This window comes from Lampris incognitus, chromosome 15 (genome assembly GCF_029633865.1).
Source record: "Lampris incognitus isolate fLamInc1 chromosome 15, fLamInc1.hap2, whole genome shotgun sequence".
NCBI lineage: Eukaryota > Metazoa > Chordata > Actinopteri > Lampriformes > Lampridae > Lampris > Lampris incognitus.
This window is the reverse complement of record NC_079225.1, coordinates 20,429,596-20,453,907: the sequence shown is the minus strand read 5'-3', so window position 1 is coordinate 20,453,907 and position 24,312 is coordinate 20,429,596. Positions and strand designations below refer to the sequence as shown.

General features: G+C 43.5%; 1 protein-coding gene across 1 annotated transcript; it reads left to right on the top strand.

The window, feature by feature from the left end:
- The first annotated feature begins 12,271 nt into the window (after nucleotides 1-12,271).
- Nucleotides 12,272-22,425, top strand: cep57l1 (centrosomal protein 57, like 1). Its single transcript, XM_056294921.1, has 11 exons — nucleotides 12,272-12,410; nucleotides 12,837-13,005; nucleotides 16,343-16,531; nucleotides 18,915-19,036; nucleotides 19,395-19,511; nucleotides 19,623-19,700; nucleotides 19,813-19,899; nucleotides 19,992-20,072; nucleotides 20,279-20,538; nucleotides 20,769-20,913; nucleotides 21,210-22,425. The coding sequence occupies exons 1-11, from the start codon at nucleotides 12,390-12,392 to the stop codon at nucleotides 21,420-21,422; spliced, it is 1,482 nt and encodes a 493-aa protein (XP_056150896.1). The 5' UTR covers nucleotides 12,272-12,389; the 3' UTR covers nucleotides 21,423-22,425.
- Nucleotides 22,426-24,312: the final 1,887 nt, after the last annotated feature.

The window sequence follows — 24,312 nt, the reverse complement described above, 5'->3', positions numbered from 1 at the left end:
GCATACACCACTGCAGATTGTACCTTTAAATTGCACAGATCTGTATCCCAAATCCCTTTAACCAGGCTGTGCCCTTTAACCAGTAATTAGTTGGTACCTATTCACATTCAAAAGGAAGTGGAGATATGCATATACAGATATGGACATGATGGAAAGAATGAATCAATCAATAGCTAAATAAGACATGCAAAAAGACAGGACAGGCCGAATTAATGACAGATTATAACTGCCACCTAGACTCAACCGGTTGGTCCGTTTCTCCAGTTCCAAGTTTGGTTTGCATCTTGACCCGCATTTTATTCAGACCATAAGGGTGAGAAACTGATAATAGTCCATCCAGCCATTATCCAAACCGCTTATCCTGCTCTCAGGGTCACGGGGGATGCTGGAGCCTATCCCAGCAGTCATTGGGCGGCAGGCGGGGAGATACCCTGGACAGATACCCTGGACAGGCCACCGGGCCATCACAGGGCCTATGCTGATAATAGTGGCGACTGTATATTCCTTTTCTGAGATAGTCTTTATCTGCAAAACGCTCAGGGTCTCAATGCAGCCATTTAGAGATACATGGTTACTTCAAGGAGAAAGTGTCCTAAATATCTGCTCATGTATATTCAGCCGATGAAGTGTGGCATAGGGCTAGCATGTTGATGCCCTGGTGCTTGTTTCCTAATAGGGCCCACCTCAGACGGAGGCCTGGACCTGAGCCTTTAGGCTAGCTGTGCTCTGAGGCCTGAGCCACAGATTCCCCTTTACGTCCAGCATGTTCACTATGATAAACCCTTAGAGGCATGTTAACACTCCACACACAACACGTCCACACATACACAAATAAATTTCATAGATACACACTGAAGACATGCAGACAGACTCACAGAGACCATGCTAGATATCAGCCTAGTGCTCAGGCCGAAAGGGTAAAAGTAAAAATCTTGCACCACAATGCATGCACACAACCCAGTGCATGGAAAATTCCTGTCGAGCAGCTTGCAAGAGGAAGGGAAGAGAGGGACAAAGAGCGGTGCGTGGCGCCCTCTAGTGTACAGATCATTAAACGGCCACTTCTAGAGTCTGATAATCTATGAATGATGAAACCACTCATTGGCTGTTGTCTTGTGTTTTCCTAACGGAGTGGAAAAGCAGGATAGAGGTTTAGAGGCAAAAACTGATTTTTCAAATAGTCATTCCACCACGCATGAACCTTCTGCACTCATCTATTCATGAATTCCATCGAAGCAATCCGGAACAGATGGAACGCAATTTCACATTTGAAAAATTGATTTCGACTTAAGAGTACAGTTGTGCTGAGTGACTGTGAGGGAGGCGATGCTGTTTTATTTGGTGACTTCAGAACTAGCAATCTGGTAAGAAATATGAAATGGTTTGTTGACGTCATAGACAAGAATATATATGTTAAAACAAAAGTATTTATCACTTGACCATCTTTTAACGAGGCCAAGAATTTTGAACTTTTTCAGTTTTAGGCATTTAGTTTGAACTTTTACCGACAAAAACTTAAAAATGGGTCACACAGTACAATGAGCATCAAATCCTGGATTGCCAATATTAGAAGCAACCTACAGTACAGGATGAACTGTATAGTCCTATTGGAAGAAGCTTGATTTTCATAGGGAATAAATTGTGAAATAAATAAATTACTAAATAACAACAAAATATCTCTTTATTTATATTATATTTATATACTATACTAATTTATTAATAAAAATAAATAATAAAAACATTTCACAGCAGCTGAAAAGGAACCAGTCCTGTTTAATACTGAGAGAGCGAGAGCGATGTGAGAACTAGTTTATTCAGGGCTGAACCGCACCACATGACTACCCTATCACTATTCTCCTAGAGTCTCCTGATAGGAGCAACAAAGGATTGGTGCTACGCCGAAGGTTGAAGCATGCATGTCAAGCAGGAGAGTGGGGTAATTACAATTTGAAACCACTGAATTGATTGTTTACGCCCCTCGATCTGCTTCGTGCGTTCCTTTCAGATGCAGCACTTTGCTGAACTTACTTTACTACTGTACTTCACGCTACTGTAGTCCTGTTCCTCTGCTTTAAATACTGCCCTATCCTCCTGCTTTCTGTGGGGTTTGTTGTCGGGGAGGAATGCAGGCCCTTGAAATGGCTGCCTTAACCCATCAGAATCCAACCAGACTGAGGGAACCCGGTTATAATAAACGACTATCATAAGCAATTTATTGTAAGAAAATTGTACTGGTTTAGTCTCATGAAGCATTATTGCAATGCAGGTACTGCAACCCTTGCCTGGACTGAAAACATGGAAGCTTTGGGTCAGGATGGTCTCAAGCAGTGTTTGTCACTGTGGGACGCTAGTAGTTTTCCAATGAAAGTTCTGGACCGAATACAGAGAAAGACAGTATTTGTTAAACCTCCCCCATCTCTCTCTCTCTCTCTCTCTCTCTCTCTCTCTCTCTCTCTCTCCCTCTCATCCCCAGGGTAAGAATATACTTTCTTTAACTCTGTTCCCCTCCTCCATATCATTCGTTTGCCTTCATCCCTCATGCCCCCCCCCCTCTCTATCATCCCCTCTCCTAACACATTTTCTCTCTCTCATTCTCACTTTTGCAGCACAGGCAGAAAACCCAGATATAATCCCAAGCCAGACAGACAGACACCCCCCCCAGTAACTGTGCCAACCAGCCCACCCCACCATGCCCTTCATGCCAGTGGTACCATGACGACTGCCTACTCTCTCAAAAAGCGCGTACCCAACGCGAGCCCATCCGCTCCCCCTTTTTCAGCCCTCCCTCTGTGCCAGGATAATACAGTCTTTAGATATTTTAGTTGGACAGCTGTTATTGAGAGACCTGATGATGCTAATAGGGAGAAATGAGCATGCAAAAAAAATAAATTATGACGGTTGTATGACAAATGTGCATGCAAGGGTTTTGACAAATACACTGGTAGCTCAAAAACATTTCTCCTTATCAGCTATGTAAGCTTCTATCAGGATTGACAGTGACCTACTTCTACACTTCCCACATGCCCCCACTCCTTTGGTCTTCACCAGTCTGCAGCAGACTGCACCAGCCTCTCTAGGCAAAGGCAGGCTGAGCCACACCGGGGGGAGGGGGGGTGATGGTGGCCGTAACAGGACGGAAGTTTGATACTTGAGCACGAAATGACCTCGTCTGGTTTCCAAATCATGTCCAGCATCTGACTCAGCCTCACATCCACCAGCAGAATCTCTGCGAATTCCTCTGAACGAGAAGTGAAGTAAAATATCTCAGCCTTGCTCGGCAAAACTGATGCGTTAGCCAATCAGCTCTGGTGTCCCCCTGTCCATACATCACCGTCATAACTAACCGTTGTGCTTGTATTTGCATCAAGTCTAGATTTAGATCCCAACTTATGTACTAGGAATGTAGCTTACCTGGTTACATGACTCACAGACATGTGAAACACAATACAACCCACACAAGTGCACGAAAAGGTGCTTCTCCGTGTCTGTGGGTGGGTAGCCGAATGTGGGTATGTGTCCGGGTCGCTGCACTAGCGCCTCCTCTGGTCGGTCGGGGCACCTGTTCTAGGGGGAGGGGGAACTGGGGGGAATAATGTGATCCTCCTCCCACGTGCTATGTCCCCCTGGCGAAACTCCTCACCGTCAGGTGAAAAGAAGCGGCTGGTGACTCCACATGTATCGGAGGGGGCATGCGGTAGTCTGCAGCCCTCCCTGGATCGGCAGAGGGGGTGAAGCAGCGACCGGGATGGCTCGGAAGAGTGGGTAATTGGCCGACTACAACTAGGGAGAAAAAGGGGGAAAATTCCCTCGGAAAAAAAAAGGTGCTTCCCTGAGGCTAGCTAGGACTTTGTTGATATGGTGAACACCATCACTGCTTTTGTACAAGAGCTGCTTAGCAGCAAAATAACAAAACAAAATCAGAAGCCTACAGGCACTGTAAGCCTGAAGGTTGTCAGAAGACTATGACATCCAGTGACAAAGGCCTCAGTAATAGCTCAGTAGCCATCCGGGCCACAGACCGGCCTGTATTGCGCTCCACACACACACGTCGAACTTAAGGGGGCACGATACCAATGCAACTAAAAGCTCCTGTATGAAGCTTACTCACTTAAGAAATGTGCCTCAATGGCTCAACATCGATTTCTTTGGCTTTCCGAACAACCCAGCGTCCCTCCCGGTCTTACTAGACTCTCCAATTGCTCCGTCTAGTCCAATGACAGCTGTAAATCTGGGGCTTTATTTCTCTATCACGTCTCTCATCCACTGAGCATCTCGTTGTGTAGTTACTGGGCAAAAGGTCACTGGCTGCTGCCGCTACTGCTACTTCCCTGCCCCCCCCCCCACACACACACCCCACACCCCCACCCCACCATGCAATTTGTCTGACCTGGTTTGAGTTTTTGCTTGCAGTGATCTCCCATAATCCATCAGATCTGTCCAGACCACAAGGCTCTCTCCATAGGTCCTGGCTCTATTGATACAGTAAGCAAAGGCAGCCAGGGGAGGAATAGAGCCACACACGCACACCCACACATGTATGCACACACAAAACAAAAGGCTCAGGAGAGAACGTCTCGCCACTATGACAGCAAGCAAAAACACACAAGGACTCTCAGAAACCTTTCTCATGCTCCACAGAGGAACTCTGACTTCTAAAACAGAGGAAAAAAACAACTTAAACCAGACTACACAGCACTCGTCTCTCACGGTGAAGGCTGACAAATACTAATGCAAGCGCTCGGCGGTCGTCTCCAGCTTTAACCAAGCATATTAACACCGAGCCCTTATACCCACCTGGATTTTCACAACATCCCATGGTGCACAACCTTTGGAAAACAATGTGACGATGGCTGTGCAGCACTCTAAAAGAAAAAGAAGAAAAAAAAACCTCTCTTGAAAACTCCTCGCCTGAAAACAAGAAATAAAGCAGCGACCGCACAAATAAAAGACGTCATCACTGCAGGCCCACGGGGCCTCCAAATGCCTTTCATGTGGAGACAAAAAGGCAGTCTGGTCTATTTCTGGGGCAAGGCTGAAGCAAGGAAGCCACTCCGCTTAATTAATCGCACATAAGTGTTTATTACAAGCACTGCCGAGTAATCCCAAACAGCCATAATTAGCGAAATAAGTACGTGTTAAAAAAATGGAGGGACTCATAACCTCTGAAACATCCTTCCTAAACATCCACAGCCTTGGTCTTCTTCAGGGTAAAGCAGGCAAGCCAAAGCCTCCTGACTGGAAACTAAAGGTGCAGGGGGAACTAAGGCAGTGAGTGGTCCATGTTGACTTTATGCCTACAATCTGTCATTTATTACTCGACACGTCCCACATATCCTGGATTTCCTTAACTGATTAGTTAAATTTTTTTGTTTGAGCATGTATCTGAAATGAATTGTTGACACCCCCCCAAAAAAAAGGTTCATTATAGAAACTGACCCTCTGCAGAGCTGTTCCACCTACTCTATGTATGAAACTATGTGTAAGAAGAAAAAAAAAAGTTTTACCCTTTTCTTGACAGCAATGACAGTTTTGTATGACTTGACCTTATTTGTCTTTATCAAATAAACAAATTTAAATCAATAAATATATTCATTTATCAGTTATTTATTTATTATTTATCAACTTATTTATCTTAAATAAATGTATTTACTTATTTATTTATTGCTTATTTATTTATCAACTTATTTATTATTATTTGAACTCTGCTTTACGAAAGGAGAGCCAACAGGGGCCATGTCACAAGTCGTGATAGTTTAATGCACAATGTGGTGGTTAGTGACATTTCAATTGAAACTGGGGTTTGAAATTATATATTAAAATTAAGATAAACGTTAAAAAAAACAAAAACGAAAGCACCCATCTACGAAGCAATGTATGACACAACACTGACGCTGCCCACTAACTAAATGTTCTCAGAATTCGTTTCATGGGACTGGATTGAAATTTAAATTGGAGTCGTTGAGCCTAAGTCAATGATCTCGTTAAAGGCCGCCCGCGAACACGCCACTAACCGAACAACATCAGCCCACCTCATGACGACAACAGGTTGATCTTAAGTGCAATTATGTTTTCAAGTCATTGTAAAAGGGACAACACAATGGTGTAATTACATAACACAAAGAAACCACTCTCTGTCTCTGTCCAACCAGCCAAGACTGGGCTCTTTCATCCAGTCAGGGAACATGGGGACCAGAGAGCGGCAGCCGATGTAGTCTGCCCACCCCCTTTTCATAGACTCAGAACAAATACTTGCTGTTGTCTCTTTGTTTATGTGTTTGAGTGTCTGCATGTGTGCATTTATGCCCATATAAGTGTTGAGGCAACAGCGCTCAATTAGGGTCCACCGTCTTGACGATCCCTACACAACCTTTAACAGCATCTGCTTACGTTGCCCCCCATGCTTGCAGGTCTGCACGGGTAAGCAGTTTTGGGCACAGTATGTTGACCCTACCGGACCCTTACACAAGGACAGCTTGTGGGAACATGACCCCCCCCCGTGCTGCAGAACTCTATTCTAGGCCGTGCCCCCATGACCCTTAATCTCTGGCACTGACAAATACTGGAGGATAAAAACAATACTGCAAACCCACCGACTTAGACCCGTGCCTATAACTGTCATCACAGCTCGTCTTGCATATTCACAGGGAAAAACAAACAAAAAAACAAACAATGAAATCGGCCTGCTCAGATTGCATAAAAAAGGCCAGCGATGCAGTTGTAAGGACAAAGGGAAGGTCTATTGATGTCAAGCTAACTTTTTTGCTACACTGACCCTTAAAAACGGATCACATCGATTATTCAACCATAAACATATCCAGCTGGAAAAAGTCACAAAAGACACAGCGATATGCTGCACGGCCCTACAGCTTTTCTAATACTGGTTTAAGTCGTTCTTGACTAAATCCCACAGTTGCAAGCTACACAAGTATTACAGACCATTATTCTCACCAAGCAGGAGGCCTTCCTCCTCTGGAGGAGGGAGGGGAGTTGACATAAGGAAAGGACTGTCTGTGCTTTCGAAGATTTCATCTTAAATCAGCAGATCTGTCGAAATGAGTGGTCTGTCTGGGCAAAAGACCCCTTTTTGATCCCCCTCCACCCCTGATGACGAAGGGAGAGGTGTGTGCGTTGTGAGGTGGCGGCGGGGGGGCAGCGTCAACCGTGGGACCAGAGCTAACTGAGCCGCTACACTGGGCTCATAAATGCAACCTTTGGCAAGCTCTCGGCAAATGCAGCTTAGCATAATTCAGAAATACCAGACGGTGTGTACTGCAGTGCACTGTTAAACCCGCAAAGCAGCTTTCTCTCTCTCTCTCTCTGCCCCCATACACCATCATCCAAATAAACTTGCACAAACAGGAATCAATACCATGCTTAAGCGGTCCGTTTCCTCGGAATCATAACACACTGCCCATGTTTTTATTCTGAAATAATTACATATCACACCTCATTAATTGCAAAAATTGTAGATTAAATAACTTAATTTTCAATTTAATGATTGAATTGTAAATTCAAGGGAATTAGGACAAAGTTTGATAAAATAGAAACGTATAGCTGTGCCAAAAAATTTGAATCAGCAAAAGAAATGCAAAGATACATAAAATATATGCAGTCCACCCTCCTCCTGTGTTTTATTAGTGTTTATAATAAATTGAGGAAAGAAAAAAAAGGGGAGCCGGAGAGCTAGTTCAGACAGATTTGTCAACACAGCAAAAATCCAGATTAAAACCAATGTAGGCCTCCCTGCAGCCAAGAGTACACAGTGTGCGTATTAGCAGACTGGACTATGAGAAAACATCCAACATCTAGTATTGATATAATATTGATGTCAACAGCTGGTATAGATGGACAATTATGGACAATTATGGACAGGCGCCGTCAGGTCAGCCTTACTGAAAGCCCCCCCCCCCCATGTAATACTACACCCCAACCTTCTGACCGGACAGACCATCACACCTGTCATGTGACAAATCAACAACACTGGGGTTTTACTGAAGACTGTGTCGGGCAGACCTGCAGAATCTTAGTGTCAGTTTCTACCTTTCAGCGATCTTTAATTTGCCCCTCTGGGACAACCGTATTACGGACATTAAGCAAAGCTTCACCGGCTATCGTGTCAGTATCAATTTCCTCCTCGGTGCCTTAACCACCTTCGTATTCTTTGCCACATAATGCCAGGCGTCCTATCACGGTGATGTTGGTGACCGAGCGTATTGCAACACATTTGCAGCAAACACTTCTCACACTCTTGGGAAAAAAGCAGCAGTGCTCAAAGTACAATGTGACCCAACTGTTTATTGGCATTTCAGAGAAAACCCTTGCGGGTGCAATTTGGAAGCCTTCTCTGGTGAAAGAGAAAAGTCAATTTCTTTATTTAGGTGGGGGGGGGGCTGCATTTAACTTTTCATTCATTTAGCAACTCATTATAATCGCTGATAGTGCATGACTGGTTTGGGATCATTGCATAATGTAGCCACCAGTTAGGCTACACATCAACAATGACAACAACAGATCTTTATGCATCTACAGGATGGGGCCCAAAGTTGAGAGAAACTTGAGAGCAGAATTGTTTGCTATCCTCTGAGGCAAAACATGATCATTTTTTAGTCAATCTACAAGTAATTCTCTTATCCAAAAGTCACAACAAGTGAAAACTAGAGTGTCGATGTAAATGTGAATGAGTGAAGCACAGCGGTATTTTGAGTTGAACTGTGAAAATAAGGATTTATATTTGTGACAGAATAACTTCCCCATTTACAACGGGTCATGATTCTGCCCTTATCCATAACCGAGATAACTTTTTTGGGGGGGGGGGCAGTTTCAAGGAAAAGAGTGTAAAGTGAATAAGCTTACAGCAAGTCTTTGAAATAAAGTAGAATACAATGGAAAATTACTTCTTATAAAACCTTCAAAACCTCACAGTATCCAAAAACAACCCCAAAACAAGGCTTTGGAAGTCACAGCACCTCATTAAATATAATAACCAATTACAGATATTTCAACCCAAATGAATAAATAATCCATGCATTGTACTGGTTCTTACACTCTTTTTGCCGTGCTTACAATACTGTAAAGTTCGAGTTAATGTGACCTTTCCTTTTGCAAAACAGACCTTTATAAATGAATATAAAGGACCCAAATCTTTTGGTTAATTGCTAAATAATAATTTAATGCCATCCTTTCACCATGGAATACAGCTTTTGAACAGCATCTTAAAACACACCTTGATCTGGGTTTTTTGCGTGATGTAGTTATATAAAAATCTACCATGTCAAGTGGGACTCCAAAACAACACTGGTGAGGACAGACAGAGATGATAATTTGCCAAATGCAAAATATCAAGGATTCACTTGGCCGATGAGAGCTGACAGGAGGCCTCAAGAGTCACTGCAGTGTCCAGCTAGTACAAATAAGCAGTGGGACAATATAGTCTTTAGAGGCTTGTTGAATATTGAAACTGATAGGAAAATGATCACCTATGTGTCTGCAGTGATTGCTCGACTGCAAAGCACATGAGGCATGTGAAACATCCATAACTATGTTCTCAGCAGTCATGTTGCTGTGAAGTCCATTCTCTTCGGTACAATTTGGGAGGACATTCTCCACAAGTGCACGATTATCAACTTAAAATTCTTGGCTCTGAAGAACGTTTACAGTCTGTTACAGAGCAAATTGTATTCAGAGATTCTGCCAACTCTTCTGTTTACCACCCATTTATTCCTGCACCTCGTCCTTCTTAATTCCTTTGCTGGATATCTAATAAATGCTTTGAACCTGACTGTGAAAACAAAAATACTCCTACCACATTTGACAATGTTCAGTGTTTGACAGTGGACCTTAAACCATTCATACATCTTTGAAGTAGCATTTCCATTTTTTTAACTAACCCTTTAAAAAAAACGAAAAGCGAAATTAAGATAATGAGCCCAAAGGAAAATGTTGCACTTATTAGTAGGCTTAAAGATGAATGTGATGTATATATATATGGATTTTACGGCCATTAAACTTTGGGCAATGTGGAATATATACAGTATAATGGAGGTATATGATTTTTTGTCATGTTGTATATCAACAATGTCGATTCTTAACTTGTGTTTTTGTGTGTACATCCATATCTGTGAGCTTTTTGAGAGTTCATGTAAATGATATGTCGCAGCGATTTAATGTTAATGAGCTTATGTTGCCTCATTGCAAGAGTCCAATCAACTTGATAACACACAAATTGGGCAGCATTGAGATACTGACTCATTAACATATGTTCAATATCGTTAAAAAGGTGCAGGGAGGAGCAGATGGTAGTATAGCGTAATAGTTTAAGCAGAAGGAGAAAAACCTATGCAAGCCTGGCACAGGTTTATTCTATAGGGCTTGGTTTTACAGCCACAGGGTTTATTGGTGTTCTTAACATAGACTCTCTCGATCTGAATGTTGGGAGATGGCCTACCTGGACAGTCTGCAGAAGCCAGATGCATCGCTCCCTGACGTCTTCAAAGGGGCACCGTTTGGATAGCATGAGCAGACGAGCCAGGATATCGTTTAGGTCGTTGGTGGGTGGGCTGGCCGAAGCAGGTGGCAACGGAGCCAAGGCTGGTATCGGCCCGATGTCTTCAACTTTCCTCATCACCTCCTGGCGGATATGCTCCATGGCTTCATCTCTGGAGCTGGCATCACGGCTGCCAAGCCCATCCCATCTCGCCATCGAGTCCTGGTCCTGCACATCCATCTTTGATGTAGGCCTTGTGGTTTCCTTATGGTTTCCTATGAAAGGCTGGATGCGGGGATCACACACACGCACAAATTAAACGGCTCACATATTGGCGTTTTACTTACCATCGCATCAACCAGGTGTTTTCTATAATAGATTACCTGGTCGTGCGCCCTCCAGTACAGTCTACAGTCTCCAGTGTCTATCACTACATGACATTGCAGGAGTCAGGTATCAAGTCATTGCTTCTTTTCTTCTTCTTTTTTTCCTCTCAACATTTTTAACAATATGTGAAGAGTTAAATGTGCACGATTAGCCGTGAACTTCTAGAAAAACAAATTATAATGCATTTACCAGTTTGATAAGCACACGGCACACATCGACTGAAGATAACAGTAAAGTACTGAATGATTATTGCTGGAACAACAGTCATATCCCGATCACAATGTACAAGGAGACTCCTTGCCAAGCTCTCACAGTGAGTTAAGCGAATGGTCCCATTCAATGTCTTCGTCCCTGCTTCTCCCTAGTCTTAAGGCTTAAAAAGGTGTTCGTGACAGAGATACCGGTGAAGTACTGCTGAATTAACCCCCAAAAAACATTTCCACAAACATGTCCTCCACCACGACCAAAAGGCAAAGGGTGACATTATTAAATACTCACTTTTTCCTCCACATTCTTTGAAGCAGGTTTTCGACTACAGGACGCCTTGCCACAGCACTGACCACTAGTCCTCGGTAAAAACTAATAGGAGGTTACAAGTTGGGGGTAAAAAGTTGATTGGCATGCTAAATGTCCAATGACAGACTTAGCAGACTTTGTAGGGCGTCTCTACGGGATTTTCAACGAATGAGCATCTGGTAGGGCGTTGTTATGTTCGTGAGAGAGAGGCTCATGGGAGTGTGATGCTCTCTACACATCCCGACACTTTGCACTTCGTGAGCAAGAAAGCCATAAAAACTACAACTCCCGTCAAACTTATCGCTAACAGTAGCCCCCCTTTTCTTGTTTATCAGAAATAAGAAAGGGTTAGAGAGAGGATCAGAGGTGCTGTTCACTGGTATTTGCTTCCATATAGAAACACACATCTTTTTCAGAATTTGCAGTCATGCAGTCAGACAAAACTTGACTCGGATATCTGAAGTAATTGCACAAGTATCACTATTTAACATGTCAACCTGCAGCAAAGTGAGTTCCTATTGTAATGCAAATATAGGGGGAAATCATCCTCGGGTTTATTCATGGATTTTAAAAGTGCAAACCTTTCAAAAGCAGGCAGTCGCATGGCCAATGCAAATGCGTATCACGATAGGCCAAATATGAATATGTAACTGCATTGGCATTGTACTGCTAATTGAACAGCCAAAAGCCAAGGGGTTTGCGGAGACTATGAAAGCCAGATAATATATGATATGATGTACATAATAAAAAAAACACTATCCATGCAACATTTTTCAGAGAAATAATTGCGTTACATCCTATGCCGAAGGAGGGGGAGGGGAGGGCGCAGGCGGAAACAGAGGGCAGCTACAGCGGAGGGAATTTTAAAAACACTCCCATGTCTCCATGACAGCTGAGCCCAGAAGAGAGTGAAGATTTAGACAAAACCCTTGCTGCCATCTCAATCGCTAGACCGGAAGCGTCGTATTAGTTTTGAAGGGAGTATCGTGAGCTGCGTTACATCATGGAGACCTACCAAGATCAGGTAACATTCAAATACAAATTAAGAAAGTCGACGCCAGGCGCTAAGTTGGTTAACATTAGCTTAGCCTAATGATAACCACCGACCACTGGGGTTCCCTTAACTTGAATCCTTCGTTACACAAGGTAAATCTCAGCAGTTTGCCACATTACGTCGTCTAGCTAACGCTGCTAGGTTAATGGTTAAGCGAAATGAACGCTGCCAACAGACAAGTTAGCAAGTAACTTGTGTGTCAATGGGAGCTGTCGATATTAGCGTGTCGGCTAATCTAGCTAGCAATGTCGGGGTCGTCGGTTTATTAGCGTCAATTAACTGCTAAACGATAGCAAGCCGTGCCTGTTTTGAAATTAAGCTCCTCATTGCGCAATTAAGCAGTAATTTGCACACTTTGTTGCATTACAGCCTGTCAAGTAACTTCTTTCTCTTTAGATTTTAGACTCCCCCTCTAAGAACAGTTATATTGGAAGCTATTACCAGCCTCCTGACAGGATGCTGTCAAAACCAACTGAGATGGAGGCCCCTTTAATCCCAATGAGCACGAACCTGCAGAATCTGAGTCCTCGGGTATCGAGGACTACACCTGATGTTGGCAGCAAAGGTATGCCTCGGATCTCTTGTTTTTTTAATATATGATTTATTTATAAGATTTTCAACACATACAAAAACATAACATAGCATAACATAAAACACATATACATACTTTTTAAAAGAAAGCAACAAAAAAACCTTTCAAGACAAGACAATTTGGTGACAGTAACATACTATACATACTGTGTGCTTTTTATATGGGGAAAACAGGACTCAGCCAGGAAGTGCAAGATGTTGGTACAGTGCGGGGGGGGGGGGGGAGATACCAAGTCAATGGGGACAGAATCCAGTTGGAGGGACCTGACAAGTCCCAGGAGGGATTGCCAGAGTTGATAAAATTGTCCATTAGAGCCATGAAGGGAGTGTTTAATTTTCTCCAACTTCACAAAGGATAGGGCATCCTTTATCCAATGGGTATGAGAGGGGGAATGAGGGCTCTTCCAGTGCATCAGAATAACACGCCTCGCTAATAATGTGAGAAAAGCTACAAGTTCCACAAAATAGGACGGCAATGATTTCGCCAGTGAGTAGGACACCAAACAGGGCAACTAAGGAAGAGGGGTGGATATAAGTAGACGTGATAGCTGAAAGGAACTCAAAAACCGACTTCCAAAACAAGGACGGTGCAGGACAAGCCCAGAACATGTGGATGAGATTAGCTGGTTCTGAGTGACATTTATCACAGTATTGATCAGTTCCAGGGTAGATGCGGGCTAGTTTGCTTTTAGACCAGTGCACTCTATGAACCACCTTACACTGTAAAACCCCATGACGGGCACAAATACACGATGTGTGGACCCACCTCAAAACTGACTGCCAGACCTTGAGCTCCATTTCAATATTGAGATCCTCAGACCAAGTCCTGCGTAAATGATCAGAGGACGAGGGTTGGCATGTGAGGAGAGTGTTGTATATCTTTTAAATAGTACCTTTGAGTCCGCGGTGGTGTAGCGGTCTAAGCATCGGCTTTGTGTCGATGCAGTTGCCCACTGGGGACTGGGGTTCGCACCCCGGTCTCGTCAGATCCGACTATGGCCGGACTCGATGAAGCAGCAATCATTGGCAAACACTGTCTTCGGGAGGGGGGCGGAGTCGGCTTGTGTTCGTCACGTGAATGCATCCCTGGTGTGTCGGAAAAAAGCAGTGGTTCGGCCTGGAGTCGCCTTGTCACGAAAGTGGGGAGGCGCCTCCTTCGAGACTGCCGGCCGGAGAGATGCAGTTGGCGAACGCATGCGGTACGAGGGTGGGTGTTTGAATTAAAATAGGGATCGATTGGCCACTAAATTGGGAGAAAAAAGGGAAAAATCAGAAATAAATGTATAGTAAATGGTACCCTTGAGGTAAGGATTAATATTAAGATTGGTATCGACCAAGGTGGAAGGAGGGATAGCAGGGAAGCGATTGCAAATAAAGTCTTGTATTTCCAAGTATCTGAAGAAGTGGATCCTCTGCAGGTTAAATGCCCTGGTTAACTGATCAAAGGATGCAAGTATGCCATCAATGTAAAGATTCCTCACAGAAGCAATCCCATGGTCTGCCCAGGTTGCAGAAGCCCAATCAGTGACAGAGGGAGGAAACAGAGGGTTGGAGTGTACGGGGATGAAAGAGGTATTGCCTGGAGTCTGAAATGACGTCTGAATTGAGGCAGCCTTCTCATTTTCCCTGACCTGATCTACAAACCCCAATTTCAATGAAGTTGGGACGTTGTGTAAAACGTAAATAAAAACAGAATACAATGATTTGCAAATCCTTTTCGACCTATATTCAATTGAATACACTACAAAGAAGATATTTAATGTTCAAACTGATCAACTTTATTGTTTTCTTGCAAATATTCACTCATTTTGAATTTGATGCCTGCAACACGTTCCAAAAAAGCTGGGACAGGGGCATGTTCACCACTGTGTTCCATCACCTTTCCTTTTAACAACACTCAATAAGCGTTTGGGAACTGAGGACACTAATTGTTGAAGCTTTGTAGGTGGAATTCTTTCTCATTCTTGCTTGATGTACGACTTCAGTTGCTCAACAGTCTGGGGTCTCTGTTGTCGTATTTTGTGCTTCATAATGCGCCACACATTTTCAATGGGAGACAGGTCTGGACCGCAGGCAGGCCAGTCTAGTACCTGCACTCTTTTACTACGAAGCCACGCTGTTGTAACATGTGCAGAATGTGGCTTGGCATTGTCTTGCTGAAATAAGCAGGGACGTCCCTGAAAAAGACGTCACTTGGATGGCAGCATATGTTGCTCCAAAACCTGTATGTACCTTTCAGCATTAATGGTGCCTTCACAGATGTGCAAGTTACCCATGCCATGGGCACTAACACATCCCCGTACCGTCACAGATGCTGGCTTTTGAACTTTGCACTGATAATCTGGATGGTCCTTTTCCTCTTTAGCCCGGAGGACACGACATCCATGATTTCCAAAAACAATTTGAAATGTGGACTCATCAGACCACAGCACACTTTTCCACTTTGCGCCAGTCCTTCTCAGATGAGCTCAGGCCCAGAGAAGCCGGCGGCGTTTCTGGGTGTTGTTGATATATGGCTTTCACTTTGCATGGTAGAGTTTTAACTTGCATTTGTAGATGTAGCGACCAACTGTGTTAACTGACAATGGTTTTCCGAAGTGCTCCTGAGCCCATTTGGTAATATCCTTTACAGAATGATGTCGGTTTTTAATGCAGTGCCACCTAAGGGATCAAAGGTCAGGGGCATTCAATGTTAGTTTTCAGCCTTGCCACTTACGTGCAGAGATTTCTCCGGATTCTCTGAATCTTTGATGATATTATGGACTGTAGATGATGAAATCCCTAAATTCCTTGGAATTGTATGTTGAGAAACTTTGTTCTTAAACTGTTGGACTATTGGCTCACGCAGTTCACAAAGTGGTGAACCTCGCCCCATCCTTGCTTGTGAACGACTGAGCCTTTCGAGGATGTTCCTTTTATACCCAATCATGACACTCACCTGTTTTTCAATTAACCTGTTCACCTGTGGAATGTTCCAAACAGGTGTTTTTTTGAGCATTCCTCAACTTTCCCAGTCTTTTTTTGCCCTTGTCCCAGCTTCTTTGGAATGTGTTGCAGGCGTCAAATTCAAAATGAGTGAATCTTTGCAAAAAACAATAAAGTTTATCAGTTTGAACATTAAATATCTTGTCTTTGTAGCGTATTCCATTGAATATAGGTCGAAAAGGATTTGCAAATCATTGTATTCTGTTTCTATTCACGTTTTACACAACGTCCCAGCTTCATTGGAATTGGGGTTTGTTATAGATACAGTTAAAATCTGTTATGTTTGACTGTTACAACAATAAATTGGTTATTTTACTCCTTTGTAGCTGTTATTGATGCGCTGAAGACCCTCCAGGAGAAGATCAGGAGGTTGGAGTTGGAAAGGAAGCAAGCAGAGAAGAATGTCCTGCAGTTCTCCCAAGCCGCTCAAAAATATGAGCGACACACCGAGTCTGCCACTGCACACAGCCAAGCATTACACAACCCCCCTCAGACAGACAACCCCAACAGAAAAGGTAAAAAAAAAAGAGAGGGATAGAAAACCAGAGGCTGCTCTGATACAGTCTAAATGCCTGCAATTTAAATGAAATTATGTTTAGGCATACGAAGAAAATGAGAATGATTAACTTCAAACATCTTTATGCATGCTCAATAATCCAGGTAAGTAAATCAAAGAAAGTTGAATCAGTTCATCTGGATACGTTTATTGACAGATGCGTTTCATCACTGTGATTGCAAACATTCCCAAATCCTCTGTGAATAGTACACATGGCCATTGTCTACTACTACTACTTTCGGCTGCTCCTGTTCATCCTGTGATCATCCGTTTCCATTTTTGCTGTCCTCTACATTGTCCTCTGTCACACCAGCCACCCGCATGTCTTCTCTCACCACATACATAAACCTCCTCTTTGGCCATTCTCTTTTCCTCTTCCCTGGCAGCTCCATATTCAGCATCCTTCTCCCAATATACCCAGTATCTCTCCTCCACACATGTCCAAGCCATCTCAATACACACATGGCCATTTTAACTCTAGTTAATGGCCCACTGAGGCAAATCTGTGATAATGGGCTATGCAAATAAAATTGACTTGACTTGATGCCCGTATTTGCATATGAAACTGATGGTTGTTTTCGGTCGTTATGCCACTGTATTGTTAATAAGGGTGGGGATACCTGCAGTCAGTTCAGACTGAAGAGGTCACTTAGATGAGTGATGAAATGTATCTGTCAATAAACGTTGTATCCAGGTGAACTGATTCAGCTTTCTCTGATTAACTTCAAACCATTCACATTTGGTTTGTTCTTGCCTTTTTTTTCCCCCCCTAGGGTTGTCAAATATCTCCTCCCCCATAGTTTAAGGCCATCTCACCCCTTAAATATATTGAGGCACATTCACCTGACCCATAGACAAATTTGTAACAAATTTGTGGTAAAGTAATGGAGATGGCTGCCATTAAGTATAGCTAAAGAATAGAGGGTTCATAGTGCGAAGTAAGTCAGCCAATGCTGTTATTATTTATCCAATAATAGGCCTTTATGCTTATATTATGCTTATAATGTATATATTATATATATGCTTATATTATGGTTATTATTATATTATATTGCTATATTGACATTTGTCTAGTCTAAACAACGAAACTTTCTGTTGACAATCATATAAAAAAAAAAAGATTGTGTGTGCGTGCGCGCGCGCGTGTGTAGAGGGTATGCTGGTGACGTCACAGATGCGGAACTCACAGCGGTAATGCAGCACTGAGTGGCAAAAAGACTGAGTGGCAGCGTTAACGTCCAGCTTGAATACAGCGAAAACGCATCTAAAATGGGAAAGAGCTGTTGTGCGATAGACCGCACTAATAGATTTCACAAGAAATCGGAGTTATGTTTTTACAGACTGCCGAAAGATAAGGTAACGAGAAACAAATGGATCGCTGCAATTCACAGAAACAACTGGAATCCATGCACCGAATCGTGGATTTGCGGTTCCCATTTTGTGTCAGGTAGGTTAACGTTAGGCTATGTTGGATTTTTGGGTAATGTTAAATGGTAAACTCATAAAGTCATATACTGTATTGACTACTCATCAATTAATATTTAGCATCTTTCATAAGTTTTTGTCAGCATATTTTTTTTAAAAACGGCCTTGTGTTGTGTTCCACAAACAAAGGGGGGAATGGCTGGCTTAACGTTACAGTTTTCACAGTTGTAACTTAATAAAATAAAATAAATATTTGTACAAACCTGTCCACATAGAACCAGAATGTCCATCGGTGTCCTCATCAGTTTAATTTCGCCAACAAATCCCACCTCGAAGTACAACCAAGCGTCAAGACTTTTGTATACCTTCAGGCTTTGCTTTGTGTATTTCCCTGGCGTAGAAATCAAGTACATATAAATATCAGGAAACTCCATTTGTGGCCAAATGTTAATGTCCATGGACCACTGGTTAATTGGTAAGCTGTACGGGTCACTGTCAAGTCCAACTTCCTTTAATTTAAGCAGATAATCTTGCGTTATAATCCCGGTTTCACTGTTTCCCCTACTAGAAGCAGCCATGTTGCAGGATGTTTTGCCACTCACTGCCACTGAGGGGGCATGTTCCAGTGGGAAAGTGACGTCAATGCATACCCTCTATACTTGAAGCTATATGATGCCACCTGCTACATACTTAGGCCTGCAGTCAATAGTTAGTATGGACATGGGCTACAACTACACCACATCAGTCAGCAATCATTTTTTGCATTTGTGGCTGCTCGCTAATGAAAGCCACAGAAGTCAGTATCTGCTACCTCTACTTCCTCTTTACTGATTTTGTGAGTAATAGACACTCTTATGTCACCAACTAAATTTGTGTGTGTGTGTGTGTGTGGGCGGGGGTTGGCATGCACGGAACAGAGCTGTCTTCACATCTGCAGTCTGCAGAGGCCCGCTGTCAGGTCCTTGAGAAGCAGCTGGATTACATGAGGAAGATGGTTGAACAAGCTGAGAAGGACAAGGATGCTTTGACAGAGAAACAGGTAGCTTGAAAGTGTGAATTATGGGAAAACTGCAAAGCCAGTGTTACTCATAAATATCAAGTTTGTCTTCACTGTGACCCTGATGTTAAACACACTTGGATTACCATGAGGGATTTTGAGCAATTTTTGTTTTTATATTGTTCTTTGTGGCTTGGCCAAAAATGAAGACTTAGCTTGAGTATAGCTTTACTGTCTTTAAATCCCATTAGTATTAATTCTTTCACCTAATAACAGGACACATTTATTTCCCCTGTCCCTCTGTATGTTTGTTTGCTATGTTAAATACTGGCAATGTGACAGGAGACCTTGTTACTAAGCACCCACATCACCTCTCTCTTCCTTTGACCCTTACTGGCAGGCTTTACTTCAAAAGCAGCGGCTGCTGAGCAGCTCAGACGTCCAAGCTCAGCATGAGAAGCTGGAGAAACTGGAAAAAGAATGTGTCAAATTGAGTGAAACCCAAACTTTGGCAGAGGTACTTGTGGCAGGGTTTTCAAGTCATTTGCCTTGTCAGCAAATTATCATAGCCCAAGATTTATATCAAATTTGATATTTTAAAGCATGAATATGAATGTGTTCCTCGCAGATGAAAATAGCAGATCTGGAACGGAAACTGTTGATGGAGGAGCATGAGCGTAAGCTTGTGCAGGAGAAAGCAGACGAGGTCGGTTTAACATCAGACACACACACACACACACACACACACACACACACTCTCCACTTTGCAATAGAATTCTGGACCAGCTCTGACTGTGCTGTTACTGTGATGTTCCCAGCTACAGAGGGAGATGGACATCAACCTTCGACTGTCTCCCCCAGCTGCTGAAGAGATAAAACCAAAGAAGACCAAGGGAACCTCCAGGGTAGTTTCTTACTGTTTACAATTTACTCTTTTTAATTTTATGTTGGAGAGTCTTTTCCATGTAGTTCTGACAAAATCCATTTTCTACCTCAGAAAGTCACTTCCTCCACACAGTGTGAGCCTGCATCACTAAGCAGCCTCCAGAGCAAACAGATCCCCTTCGTTGCTGGAACAGTAAGTATGCACCAATGTAGAAAGTCACTTCCTCCACACAGTGTGAGCCTGCATCACTAAGTAGCCTCCAGAGCAAACAGACACCCTTTGTTGCTGGAACAGTAAGTATGCACCAATGTCTCTGGTCTAACCATAAGAACGGCGTTTCCTTTAAAATCACACCATTCCTCTTCGTTTTCTGCCTTCTCTCTCTTTCCCTTTTGAAGTCAACGAGCCCCAGCCATTCAGTCCATGCCAATGTGCAAAGCATCCTCCACATGATGAAGCACCACCAGCCACAGCTGTGTGAGCGAGTGCGCTCCTTGCACAGGTCTGGCTGCAAAGCAAAGCGAAGCCTCCACAGGACCCTCGCTGCATCCTCCACTGCACCCAGTGAGCGTGAGACTTGGAATGGACCTGCTCAGTCCCTGGACTCCCTGTCTGACCTCCTGGTGGCTCTGCAAGATGAGCTAGGACAGATGAGTTTGTGAGTACACGGCTATTCACTGGGTGCTTGGTACAATATGTGGACATCCAAATGACACAGACTAACATGCCAATTAGGCCAGAGACCATTTGTAGACATAACACATTAACCGTGTGTGTGTGTGTGTGTGTGTGTGTGTGTGTGTGTGTGTGTGTGTGTGTGTGTGTGTGTGTGTAAATGTGTGCGTGCGTGCGTGCGTGCGTGTGTGCGTGCATGCGCATGTTAATCAGCGAACACCAGGAATTAATGCGTCAGATAGATGTGACACATCAGCAGGAGCACAGGGAGGACCTGGAGAGGGAGCTCGAGGACTTGGTCATGAAGATGGAGGAGAAGGGAGCTCAGATCACTAAACTCCGCAAACACCAGCAAACGGTAGGCAAACTTATTGAGTGCAACTCAGACGCTGGCCAGTAGACAAGCATCACCAACCTCATTCTGAGCTCTCGTTGGAGATATTTGTGGTTATCAGTAAATTTTATGAATGCCAAAATGAAGTGTAAAGTATATTGTGTCCTTGTCAGTGTGATATAGCTTCTAACCATCCTTAACACTTATGAGCAATCATAGCATGAAAAATTGCCCCCACTAATACCAAAAATTGGCGTCCTGATTGGTCTAAAGCATCTGGAGACTGTTTGCATTTTCCTACGTATCTCCTCTCCTCACAGGTCCACAAGCTAACCCACAACATCCAGCAGAAAACCAGCAATAAGCACAAGGCCAAGAGGGTGGGTGGGATTAGACCACCTCTCCCTTCCTCTGTCAGGGATAAGCAGCAGGGTAGGAAAGGCCGGGCAGCTCCAAACAACCTGCAGCTCCTCCGAGAGGCACAGAAGTTCCGCAGCAGCCTGAAACAAGACGACATTTCCTGGGAGACATAGGACCCCGTCCATAGGGCTTTCATCTATATGCTGACAGAATCAAAAACTAATTGTTTGTCTTCAGTTTATGATAGAGGAGGGAATGAAGAAGAGAGCATTTGACTTTCAGTGACCATCTTTATTATGTGCTGAGGATGCAATAGGTGGTTGATTTAAATGGAGGACTACACACACATACACAACATATACAGGGTCCGCCATATATGGCTTTGTATGGATTTTGAACTGTGACCTTGACCAGGTCCAACAGTGAAGATGATTTGTGTGTATGGAGAATGTCTTATTTTGTTTGTCATTTTGTCTTGGATGAAAACCCTTTTGTTTCGTCAATTGGTAATTCTTTTAGTATTTTTAAGAATTTGATAAAGCTTTTTTTTTTTTTTTAATGGTTTCATACCAAATTAGATGTCAGCTGTCACAACATATCTTGGCCTTTTCTTACTGTTTATTTACACGTGCCTACCCTGTCGTCCATTGTTGGCCTTTTTCTGACATCATGCAGTCAGCCTCTAGATGGCAGCACTCAACTTCAATCTTAACTTCTAAAGCTGACTTTAGCCATGGTATTTAATGTAATACTCACAGTATGTGAACTAATAAGATATAACTGGCAATGTTGCAGGAGACATTAAGCTACTGCTTTCTCAAATATCATTTGTTCAGTCAAATAAATCTCTGGAAAATGGAGTTAAGTGTCCTGTTTTGAGATTGTCAACCACCAGCTGACCCGGAGCAGCTGAGCAAATGACCACGGGTCTGAGGGATGTGGCAGATGTGTTTTTGTGCTTGTCTTTTGTGTCATGAGATTTGCACTTTTTTTTTACATTTTCAGCATCCAAATGAGCAAAACCTCTGCTGAATCTGATGCGAGGCCCTACATATTGTAGATGTAGACTGATTCCCAGTCACAGGACACATTTCTAGCATGGTTGAATGTTGTGGGTTTGTGTATGTACACTTGTGTTCAGTTACCCAGCTACCAACATTCCAGTGTTATCGCTTCACCCCGGTCCTCGGTCACCACACACAAGCATCTTGTGAACACACGCAGCAACTTTTACCAACATAAATCCCCCAAATAACTCAATAACCAACTGTGTGGCATCAGGTTGAAGTTATACTTTCTCTTTTCCTCGGGATAAAGTGGAACGCGTCCCCTTGTTGCAGTGGAAAAGGGTTTCAGTCGTGCGAGGAAAACAGCAGGCTGATATTAAGTTCAGCTTTGTTTCACTTCATTGTTTGGCAAGCGTTGCTTGGTTCTGGTATTCTCATTGTGATTCAGGGCTCACTGCATGATTTAGCATAGAGGGGAATGGAGTGAGTTAGTGCATGAGAGAGAGACTGAATCATTGGCTTTGTTTCCCTGTGCCTCTATATTTGATTACAGAGCATGGCTGGACACAACAATCAGGTTAGCTCTGGCAAATTCAAGCCATGGCCCTGCCACCCAAACACAGCTCTTCCCTCTTTTTTCTGTCAAATGCTTCACCCTTCTGACCCATGATGCAGGACTCCAAACTCCTCTTTCTCTATGGCAGCAAAGTAATTTCGGAGGCTTTCCTGCAAAGTGCAAACACATGTTTGTTTGAGTCATCACGTGGGGGCTAAAGTTAAAGTTGTGGCAAATAAAACAGTTTAGGCAACTAAATCGTCTTTGGTTACGCTTAGCGTTGAGGGAAACAGAACTTGGGGGCTCATGGTTACCTCATAATGTGTTTGCCCATTGCAAAAAAAAGCGGAGTACCTTTAATATGGCAGTGAAACAGCAACTGTGTTCAGAAAAACAGTGTAATGTTCTGAATCGAGGATGTCCTTGACTGAAATTGAGCAGCCATGCAGTTCACCATTACTGTCCGTCATGGCAGGGGCTGTCAATTGTTTTTAATGGAAATACTGGAGATGGGGGGGGGAAAGGTGTTTGTGGTTGGCCAAAAGACCCGCGTCCTTCCTGCAACAACTCTTGTGCTTCTGGGAAAACAAGTGTGAAAACCTGCTGTGAACTCTGGGCCTCTGGAAGCAAAATGCTCAGCGTGTGTGCGCGCGCGCGCACACACACACCTTATTCAAGAATATTCTCGAGTCAGCATGTGAACACATGCATACACAAAAACACTTCCTGTAGACCAATCATTTCTGCGACATAAGCAAGACTCGTTGTGACCTTAGGAACCGACCATGTGCGCCGTGGAGAGCACAGCGCTGTGCACATTGCCATCATCCGTCTGTGCACAAAAGACAGCCAGGGGTCGATAAGTGAGAAAAGGAAGATGTTTTCGTGAGTTTTGATCCCCCTTTAACAGATATATGATTGCGTCGAATCAAATTAAAGCAGGGCCGTGGATGTTTACGTATGGCCGTGACATAAACTTTGGACCCATTTCCTCTGGAATGTCCTGTTTGGATGTGCGCACACTCTTGACGAGAGGTCGCGATATAAAAGCAGAGTAAACGGTTGGCGCGTTCTACCAACGCTGCAGTTCGCTGGGCCAGCGGAAGTTTTGTTAGTCAGAAAGTGAGCGCCTTCTTTGTGTTGTACCGTAGATATGAGGATGGGCACAAAACACAGCCGTTTATGTATGATAATTTATCAACCTACAGGAGGCACTACTGCACAGCATTTGGTCCAGGTAAGCAGTAGTAATTTCAGATCGTTTCCCCAATTTCACACAGCTACAGTAGGCCCATGTATACATTACATATATGACATCCACACCGATCAACTAAGAGGAAGGAGAGGCTGGAGACGAGTGCAGGGTTTGGAGGTGTAACAGGTCCCATGGGGTCACTGCTAAAACGAGGTAACCCATGTCCACACTGGTCACGTTTTTCGGTTCCCCAAGCGAGCGCTGGATAATCGTGTGGATACAAATCAATTACGGAAGTACCGACA

What these genes read in the sequence shown, in the direction of transcription:
- cep57l1 (XM_056294921.1), top strand. Translation starts at nt 12,390, where the DNA reads ATGGAGACCTACCAAGATCAG. An exon ending in AGACCAAGGGAACCTCCAGG is followed by an intron (nt 19,900 to 19,991) that starts GTAGTTTCTTAC and finishes TTTCTACCTCAG; the next exon opens with AAAGTCACTTCCTCCACACA. An exon ending in GAGCTAGGACAGATGAGTTT is followed by an intron (nt 20,539 to 20,768) that starts GTGAGTACACGG and finishes CATGTTAATCAG; the next exon opens with CGAACACCAGGAATTAATGC.